Source organism: Pipistrellus hanaki, assembly GCF_964339955.1.
Source record: "Pipistrellus hanaki genome assembly, chromosome: 14".
In the NCBI taxonomy this organism is placed as follows: domain Eukaryota; kingdom Metazoa; phylum Chordata; class Mammalia; order Chiroptera; family Vespertilionidae; genus Pipistrellus; species Pipistrellus hanaki.
Window position 1 is genome coordinate 50,112,851 of NC_140516.1, and position 10,103 is coordinate 50,122,953.

The following is a 10,103-nucleotide window of genomic DNA, read 5'->3' on the forward strand; positions in this document are numbered from 1 at the left end:
GTCGGGAGATAAGTGCCGGAGGAGGGCGGCCGGCCAGGGCTGGCCCCGTCCCAGCCCCGCCAGAGCCCCCAGCCCCCGTGGGCCTCCCGCCCGCCCGGCCGAAGGCGCAACTCAGCACTTTGCTGAGAGCAGGGCTTTGTGCCCCGATCCCGCAGGTGCGGGGGCGGCCGGGGCCTTGGCCGGCACAGCCCGCAGCCACGTGTGCCGGCCGCTGCCCCTGCCCGGCGCCAAGGTCTCCGGCTCCCATAAATGGGCGCGGCGGGCAGGAGCCGCAGAGCGCCGCGCCCGGCGGGCCGCGCTCCTGGGCGGCTGCCGGGACCCGGGACCCGAGGCCGGACGAGGTAAGGTGGAGGCTCGGGGCCTCCCTGCCTCCCTGCCCGGCACAGCGCACGCCCGCGGGACGCACCGAGCAGCTCCTCCGGCCGGCACCGCGGGACCCTCGCCGGGACGGCCTCCCCGGAGCCCGCAGCCACCCACAGTCTCTCTCTCGTGGTTCCTTTTTCCTATGCGTATACTTCTTTGAGGGTCTGGCCTAAAGAGGTGTAAGGCATGGGAAAATGGGGCGGCGAGGTTCTTCTTCCGCTGCACCGGCCTCCACGGGACCCAGCGCCCTTCCTCGCCCTCCTCCTCCTCCTCCTCGGCGGGCGGCGTGGTCAGTATCCCGGGATGAGCCATCAGGAAACCTTTGTTTTTCTGTGTGTGTGCCCTGGAGGGTTGGGGAGGACGGTGCGGGCCCCCAACCCTGCCTGATCTTTGTCCCCAGGAGCCGGGTGGGGCAGCCGAGACCCTTCCCCGACTCTCCCTGGGGGCAGAAGGCCACGCAGGGCGGCGGACTGGGTCTCCTGTGGAGGCGAGGATGGCCTGAACATCAACAAGCCCTTTCTGCTCCTGGCGCCCTCGTTACACTTTCGTAATCGCCTTCGGGAGCTGATGTGCTGACCAGGAATGTCAATAAAGCGGATTCCGCAGGAAGTGTGGTGTTGTTTTGACCATCAGTTTAAAACAAAGTTGCTGCTGCTGTGTGCTGGCTTCCTCTCGGCTCCATGGGTCGGGGGAGGGGGTCGTAGTGGGAAGGAATCAAACACACACACCAGAGGGTAAAGAAAGGACTCCCACCCGCATGGGTGGTGGTTCCTGATGACCTTCTGATAACAGGGTGGCCGGAGCGGGATGGGCCTGCCAGGAATGCCGAGGCCAGGCCCCCAGGGCACAGCGGCCCCAGCCCCGGCTTAACTTCCAGGCGAAGAAAAGGACGCAGGCCTGGGGATGGAGCTTAAACAATTGTCCGCCCACAGGGAGCAAATGGAGCGATTAGCTCTATCAGCCAGGGTCCCGCCCAGACGGCCTCTCCCCTAATCTCCCCGCAGGAATCGGCTCCTCCCTCCAAAGACCCAGACTCTGGGGGAGGGGTCAGCGCCGCAGGGACGCCAGGCCCCAAACAGGCCCTTCCCCTCCTTCCTGGACGGGGCTGGGGAGTCGGCTACGGTGGGACTCTCGAGTGAGAGGGAAGCAGGTGTGAGGGACCCCAATGCAGGCGAGGTGTTCCCGTCCACGTCCCATGAGCAGACCCCACGATGGTCTGGCCCCGTTTGGGCGGGTGGCGGAGTGGAACGGCTGTGGGCCGGCTGTAGGCATGGCTGAATCGAGGATGCCAAAGGCGCTCCCTCGCTCTCCATCTTACCCTCACAGCCGCTGCAAGGCTCCTGGGCCCAGGAGAGGCGGCTAGCACCCCCCTGGGTCCCTAACTGGCCTGCGGGTCACATGCTGCACACCAGCCCCAGTCGGGGGAGGGTGGAGGGAGGGCTCTTGCCCACAGCTTCCTGGGCAGGAAGACACCAGAGTCCCAACCAGGAGGTCAGGGACAGCACTCGTGTCCCAGAGAGCCCGATGGAAAAGGTCAGGGTGGAGGGGGCGTGCAGGGTCACCCCGATGCCCTAACGGCTGCATCTGTTGCGGGGGTAACCACCCATGCCCACTTTCCTTGTGGGGTTTATGGGAGGGGGTCTGAGCAACTTTTCCTTGCCCACCCCCCAGATCGTGGCCTGAGCGACAGACTGGGAGGCTCGGGATGGGGGTAGAGAAAGGGTCCACCTTTATTTTTTCCAACCGGAAAAACATGTTTTCGACACCTTGGACTGAATGGGTTACCCTCCACCAGGTGCGAACAGCCCAGCCCAGAACAAGTCTACTGCTTTCCATTCTGTTCTCTGCGCCATCACAAACCCTTTAATAGCTTTCAGTAAAGGGGCAGCTGTCAGATGTCTCCAGCTGTAAACCCTCCAGAATCTTCGGGCGGGCCAGGGTTCCAGGTCCCCCCTCTGCACCAGCACACACCCCACTCCGGGGTGTCACGGGGGCGTAAACCGACACGTGGACGGTCTGTCTCTCCAGGGGGGTGCCGGGCACGCTCTGCACGCACCCAGGGCGTGTGGGATGGCTTGGCTTCTGACCCACCCCAGCTGCGGGCTCCTGGGCCACCCTGCTTCCTCAAAAGGCAACTCGGGGCTCCGGCGGGACACAGAGGGGCCAGGTTTCCCCGGACAAGGCCGGGCCCTGAGTGTGCGCCTGGCTCCCAGGGTCTGGCAGGCAGCACACCCGAGGCTGGCTGCGGCTCGAGGCCCATGCGGAGGCCAGGGCGGCTTGTTCTCCTTGGCAGGGGTCCCAGAAGGAGCCAGGGGGCTGTGCTAGGGCCCAGGGCCCAGGCAGGGCTGCCCACGGCTGCAGCAACTGCAGGGTGCCGTTCATGGAACGGAGGGGTGGGCAGAACGCCAGGGGCAAGTAGGAGCCGTTCAGCTGCGAGTCCTGCAGTTGGCGTTTATGTTTCATGCGGCGATTCTGAAACCAGGTTTTGATCTGTGGGGAAAACAAGGTCAGAGCGGGCAAACAGGCTAACCCCTCACCCTCCCCCGTCCCCGCCCCACTTGGCTTGCTGAGCCCAGGGGCTCACCTGCACCTCCGAGAGCCCCATGGTCTGGGCCAGCCTCCGCCGCTCCTGGGGGCCCAGGTAGCGGTGCTGCTGGAAGGACCTCTCCAAGGTGCTGACCTGCTCCTCCGAGAAGGCTGTGCGGACGCGAGGAGGCGGCCGAGGGCTGCCTGCCAACCCTGGGGGAGGGAGGGAGGGAGGGAGGGCACTGGATCCATTTGACGGAGTTTACCAGGGACACGGCTCACAAGAGACACCTCCCCTTGCTCGGTGGGTGCCACAAGCTCTGTGGCTGAAAGTGACAGACACATGCCTCACGGCCCTCCCTCGCCTCGCTTTCTGTAACAGCCCCTCAGGGTTCTGCTGTCCACTGGGGGTTGGCAACGGCTCCCCCGCCTAGCCACGTGTGCAATGGGGTCCAGAGGCTGTGGCCCAGGACAGCACGGGGGTGTGTTCACCGCAGGAAGGTCACTGGGGAGGGAGCAGAGGTTCCGACACAGACCCTCACCTGCCACCCCAGGGCATTCCGTTCCTCCCAAAAGAATGACCTCCACCCACCCCACCTCCTTCCCGAAAGCAGACAAGGAACTCCTGTCACCAGGTTTCTGTTGCCTGCGGACAGGGAACTCTGTTCACCAAGCGAGAGGAGGTGAGAGGGGCTGGTAGGGGTGGGGCGGATCGAGTCCATTCTATGCAAGGCCTAGAGCAGTGGTCGGCAAACTCATTCATCCGCAGAGCCAAATATCCAACAGTACAACGATGGACATTTCTTTGGAGAGCCAAGTTTTTAAAACTTAAACTTCTTCTAACGCCACTTCTTCCAAATAAGACTCGCCCAGGCCCTGGTATTTTGTGGAAGAGCCACACTCAAGGGGCCAAAGAGCCGCATGTGGCTCGAGAGCCGCAGTTTGCCGACCACTGGCCTGGATGGACTGACTGGGAAGGCAGCCTTCATCACCAGGAACCAGGCAGTCCGCACCAATAGTGTGTCTGGAAGTCTGTCTTCTGATTTCTAAATTAGGAGGTGGGGCCCTGCGCTCAGCAACCCCCCCCTCTCCCCCTACCTCCCCACCGCAGGGCCTTCACATGCTCTTTATTGAACAGAAATCTGACCAATGAGATACACCAATCCTTTGCTTTGGGAGGAGCAGATTTTACAAAACTGGTTTTAACACTTTCCTGAAGTGTCCACCAGAGGGGCGCACTCACTCTGAGGGGCAGTGGGGGGTGGAGGGGGGACTGGCCAGCGCGAAGGATTTTGATGCTGAGCTGGGGCCATCGGTTGCTGTTGGTTTTTGTTTTTGTTTTTTTGCGGGGAGCTCCTGGTTGCAGAGAATACATTTAAAATCCGACCTCATTAAAATATAAAACTACTCCATAGGAATTAAACTTTTTAAAAAACAAAAGCTAACAGATAACATAAATGCCCACTCTCAACCTACAAGCAATGACCAAGTCACGTCCAGTAAAAGGCAAACTGGGAGAGTGTGGCCGGTAAATGACGAAGGGTTGGGTAAGGCTCAGGGTGCGTGGGCCGAGGGCAGGGAAGTCACAGGTACACTTCGCATGCACGCGAAAGCAGAGGCTGTGTCCTCAGGAACCGGGGTTGTGGCTGCCCCCAAAGCAAGCCTGCAGGATGCCAGGGAGACTGGAGTGACAGTCTACATGCCAACCTGGGCGCCCAGCTTTGGGAGAGAGGGGAGCAGGCACAGCCACCTTCTGACTTGGGCAGGGGTCGCAAGCTTTAAGACATACTTATCCGCGGCCCTGCGCCTCTTGTATAAGGTGACCAGACGTCCAGATTTTTAACAAATTGTCTAGCGGCATTTTAAAAAAATTCCCGATTTTTGGAAAGATTCAGGACTTTTTTTTTTAAAACTCCGCGGGACGCGGGACAAATTGTTAAAAATCGGGACCGTCCCGCCAAAAGCGAGAGACGTCTGGTCACCTTACCCTTGTAGAAATGGGTCCAGGACTGTTAGGACTAGAAACCCACAGCCACAAAGGTGCTAACGTCGGGGTGATGGCCCGGAGAAGACCTGGGGAGGGTGGAGACTCCTGGACAGGGTCCGTGGGCAGCCGGGCCTGGGCGGGAGGGAGGGCCAGGGCCGGTCCCCCGGAGGAGGGTGCAGAGGAGGAGCGCCAAGGGGCTTGCGGAGGGAAGACCCACGCTGTGGCTTTGGCTTCAGAGGGATCAGGGACCCCAGCCCGCAGGCCCTCCTCCCACCTGAGCACTCGGGGAGCCTCAGTGAGTGTTCGGCCTCCCTTCGCCCGGACCCTCCCCAGCTCTCGGCCCGGTCAGGGAAGGACGGATCCCTCTGCCCACCCCCAGACCTACCAGTCGTGGACGTCCCTGGCGTAGACAGTGCTGAGGACCTCACCTCCTCCGTGCCCACGGCCTGCCGGGGTTCCCCACTGCTGGACACCCTGGCCGGGGCGGAGAGGCTGTGCCAGGAGCCGTCGGTGGGCGTGGAGGTGTGGGACGGCCCGGCGTGGCTGCTCCGGGAGAGCCAGTCCACGGAGCTGAAGCTGGAGGTCAGCTTCTGGCCGCCAGGCAGGTCGGAGGAGGGAGGCATGGCTGGACGCCGGGGACAGCTCTGGATCCGTCTGGGGATGGACGGCGGAGGCCGGGCTGGGGTCTTCGGCGGGACAGACGGCCGGTGGGGGCTGGCGCCGTGTGGGCGGGGCAGGGCCCAGCGGGGCGGGAGCACGGGGTCTATCTCGGGTTTAGCAGGGCCGGGCGGCATTTATATCTCCGGAGGAGGAGGGGGTGGGAAGCGCATTTGCATGGACGGCTCAAATGCCCCCCAGATAAGTAGCATCTAATTGCCTTCAATTCGGAGGCACAAAGGAGGCCATTCACACCTCCCCCGGCTCCAAGATGTCTGGGGGAGGGCGGGGCTGTGTGGCTGGGGATTTGCTGGATCCTTTCATCTCCCCGCCCCCACCCGCCGGCGAGGCTGAGGGTGGCCCCCACCGTCGGCTCCTACACTGTCCGATGGGCTCCTGGGACCACCGTCTTTCCCCTCTTCGTCCTCCGAGCCGTCCCGGAGGTCTACCGAGGTGACAGGTGTGCGACTGAGAGAGGCCACTTCCAGCGGGGGAGCCAGCCTCCATCCCGCTTCCGTGGCGGTGGGCGGCCAGTGAGAACGGGAGTCTGCTGCCTCCAGGCGTCTGGCTGGCAGGAATGCAAAGCCGGCCAGACGGGGCAGGGAGGGGCTGTCCGGAGAGGGGCTGCCCGGCTCCTGTAGACCCTTCTGTCTCGCTGTCTCCAGCCCCCGCCCAGCTCCTTGGCTGGGGGTCTTTAGGTGCCCTAGGAGTGGCTACCAAGTTCCAGTGCCTCAGAGGAGGAGGGGCCTGCTGGTTTAGGACGTGGGCACCTCCCTTCTCTGCTCCCGGGAGGAACCCGGCAGGAAGGACAGCACAGCCGCATCCTCTGTTGAGGGTTGAGGGTCAGCTGCTGCCCCCTTTGTGGCTTTGGGGGGGGGGAGGTTATGCAGCAAGAGCTTCAGGGGGTGCCCTAGGGACGGCCACTTTGTCCTCAATGCTGCGTCACTCCTGAACGGGCCCGGTCCGCTCCCAGGTGCCGGTGCTCTGGGGGAAGCCAAGGGCGTGGCCAGGTGGGCCCAGCGGGGTGACAGCCGCTCTGACTACCGCCCACCCCAGGCCGCACATCACCGGGCCTCTCCTCCCCAGGCCGGCTGCGTCTGGTTCCTGGTCACCACTCTGCAGACGCATGCCAGGTCCAAGGCGGAAGCCCACCAACGGGCCCCCGAGCTCGGGCTCCGGGTCGAGTGTGGGCACCGGTCCGGCCGCCGAGCCAATGGCTGGTTTTCCGTGCTGTTAGGTCAGCAGCCTGGGCTCTTGGGGCGCTGGAGCCAGTGTGGGCCGGGCATCGACGGCCACCCCGGGTCCCCCAACGCCGCCTGTGGAGTCAAAGGGCTCGCGGGCCTGGCCTGGGGATTAGCACCCCAGCCCTGCCTCCCCAGCCGCTCAGGCCACAAGGATCTTGGGATGTGGGAGCCGGACCCCCACGGACACAGTGGGAACTGACCGGCGCTGACCCTGGGCTTCCTCCAACCCCCGCTCCGGCTGTGCCCGGCCACCAGACCCCAAGGGGTGAGGCTGGGGATGTGGGTCACTGGCCTGCGTCCCGAGGGGGGCCTGTGCAGAGATCCTCTGGGACTGGTGCCTCACGCCCGGCAAAGGGAAGTCTCCCCGCCCCCAGGACTGCTCCGCGGGCAGACCGGGCTCCGGAGGAGGAGGAGCAGCGCCCGAAGTGCAGATTTATGAAATGTCAGCCATTAACATGCCCGCAGCTTCCCAAGCCTCGTTAGCACCTCCTTTCTGATCTCTCAGGGCCGGTCCTTTGGCCTCTGACGCCATACCCACACCTTCCCAGCACCCCCACCTCTGCTGGGCGACTTCCTCCCTGATCCAGACCCTCCTGCTTTCCCTTTCCCTCTCCCTTACCTCCCCCTCCCCCCACAATCCCTTTCCCTAGACCGAAGGTGACCCAGCCTCGGCAGGTCAGAGACCCCCCCTCCCGGCTGCTGCCTGGGCTGTTCCCTCCAGCACTGCCGCCCCCACACCTGGCCGCCTCCTGTCCAGTGGGGTCTCCCCTGCCCGCCCCAGTCTGGGTCCCTCCCGCTAACCCAGCTACTCCGTGCCATGCGTGCCTGGCGGCAGCTCCCTCCCTTGGCTTTGGTGGAGCATTTGGGGCAGCCTGGCCCTTCCTCCCCCGCCTCCCACCCCAGTTCCGGGAGCTGCACCCCGGGGGTGTCTGCCCCTCTTCGGAGACCTCGTGATGGCGGGCGTGGCCTCGGCTCCGGACCTCCGGCCCCAATCCCACGCATGCACGACTCAGAGTCGCCTCCTGCCGGCCTCTGCGAGGGTGACTGGGCCTGGAGGGACCCCCGTCTGTCACTCGGAGGCTTGTCGGCCCCGCCCCCACACCATTCCCATGGCCCTGACCCTGCACCCCACCCTGGGCCTGGGGTCCTGCTGCCTCAGCCCCGCCCTGTTCTTGCTCCTGCATTCACTGGCCTGCCACCTCACACTCCATCCCTCACAGGGGCATTCCTCCCCTCCACTCTGCCATTCCCCTCCCAGAGCCCCCCAGCCTACTTTGCCCCCGTCCCTCATACTTCCCTTGGGCCCTCCCTCGTGCCCCCCAATTGCTTGTTTGTGGAAAGAACCAAGGGGTGAGTGGGAGCGAGGTGGGCATGACCCCACACCAGCTGGGTGAGAGTCTGGGAAGAGCACCTGGTGGGTGGATGGGTTGGAGGTGGCAGGTTCCCAGATGGTGGGTGTCCACTTGTGGGTAAAGAGAATGGTCCATCCACACTGAATGATGGAGCATTATCCAGCCTTAAAAAGGACGTTCTGACACAGGCCACGAGGCAGCTGGACCTGAGGACCTCATGCTCAGTGCAGTCAGCCAGTCACAAAGGACCGGCACCGTGTGATCCCACTGACAGAGGAGTGTGATCCCACTGACAGAGGAGCCGGGCTCACAAGGTGGAATGCTGGTTCCCAGGGCCTGGGGGCGGGGAGGGGAAGTGAGTGTCTAATGGGGACAGGGTTTCCGGGAAGCGTTCTGGGGATGATTGGTGCTGCTGCACACCAATGCCGTGTCCTTGCTGCCCATGAACAGCCCCCTCGCCAACAGGTCATGTGACTCGTATGTGTATTTACAATGACAGAAAAAGTGTGACCAGCAGCCTCTTCGTGAGACGCAAGGGGGCCTGATCTGGAGCGCGGCCCTGGGGGACTGCTGGGGACACTGCCCAGCACCGGTGGCCAGCAGAGGGAGGGATGTGCCAAGGGCGGGGGATGCTGGTCCCACTGGGGTGTGTCCACCTCACCCGACATTCCCAGAGCCAAGCCCAGGAGGCCCAGCTTAAGACACAAAGCAAAATGGGTACCTGCCTCACTCGCCTCATAGACCCTCAAAGCCCTGGGCAAGGGAATCACAGGCCGGGCTCGTCAGAAGCCATTAGGACCATAGGTTTGACTCCGTGTATAGAGCGTCGGTCTGCGGCCTCAAGGGTCCCGGGTTCGATTCCAGTCAAGGGCACATGCCAGGGTTGTGGGCTCAATCCTCAGTAGGGGATGTGCAGGAGGCAGCCAATTGATGATTCTCATCATTGATGTTTCTAACTCTCTCTCCCTTTCTCTCAAGAAAGAAAGAAAAAAAAAAAAAAGACATTGGGCATCTCCAGGGCAAAGGTGGTGGTAGAGGAACTAGCCAATGGCACCGCGAACAGCCAGCACCTCTGCCTCCAGGATGGAGGAGCACACTGCTGCCCAGGCAGGAAGGAGTGTGCCCATCACTCCAGCGTAGGCGCCCAGGCGGCTGCAGACCCGGCCCACAGTCCACCTGGCACCAGGGCCCATGGTTTTCCTGGTGCCCTCAAGTATCTCCAACTCGGGATTCTGCGCTCCGGAAGTGGGGGTCGGGGGATGTTTGCAAGCCGGACTCCTCACACTTCCAAGCAACCTGGAGATCCTTGGGGAGCGCAGCAGGGACATTCCTGGAGCTGAGGCAGCTTGAACCAGGTGACCTGAGCCAGTCAGTCCTACAGGTCTGGACCCTCACGGAACCCCCAGGCCTGCTGGCAGAGGGTGCAAAGGTGGCTTCTCAGGCAGCATCTCCCGAAAAGGGCTGGGGGAGGGGCTGCAATTCCCGGCAAGGTCAGCGGGAGTCCCTGGCTTTGCGGCCCCTAGCAATCGCTGAAGTCTCCGTGAATGAGCCCCTAGCAGGTGAGGAGCTCCCCACCCCACAGCCGGCTGCAGCCCGCATTGTTATGCTGCCGAGGCGCCTCAGGCTACTTCCTCTCGGCCTGGGCAGGGGGCACCGCCGGCTCCACCCCGCCTTTCAGCCAGGCCCGCCGGTCGGATGTAGGTTCTCAAAGACCATCTGGGGAAACATTTTCAATGATTTTGATAAAAATGCTCTCAAAATCGCAGGGATCCGGGCTTCAGCCAATATCAAGTTTCAGACTCCCAATCCCGTCACCCCCCTGGGACCAAACCAAACCAAACCAGCCCCTACTTGGGTGCCCCAGGCACCTCTTCCACCTCCCCCCACAGGCTGGGGCAGGGCTCAGGCCACTCCCCAGATTCTACAGATTGGGGGGGGCCTGCGTACCCCTCCTTCCGCTCAGGGGCTCCCAAG

The 10,103-nt window shown here is 63.2% G+C and overlaps 1 protein-coding gene across 1 annotated transcript; it reads right to left on the reverse strand.

Moving 5' to 3' along the window:
• Nucleotides 1-2,487: 2,487 nt before the first annotated feature.
• On the reverse strand, nucleotides 2,488-5,499 carry VENTX (VENT homeobox; the record flags this gene model as incomplete). Its single annotated transcript, XM_084904395.1, has 3 exons — nucleotides 2,488-2,853; nucleotides 2,948-3,102; nucleotides 5,262-5,499. 3 exons carry the CDS (start codon nucleotides 5,497-5,499, stop codon nucleotides 2,488-2,490), a joined length of 759 nt encoding a protein of 252 aa, XP_084760521.1.
• Between the last annotated feature and the right edge of the window lie 4,604 nt (nucleotides 5,500-10,103).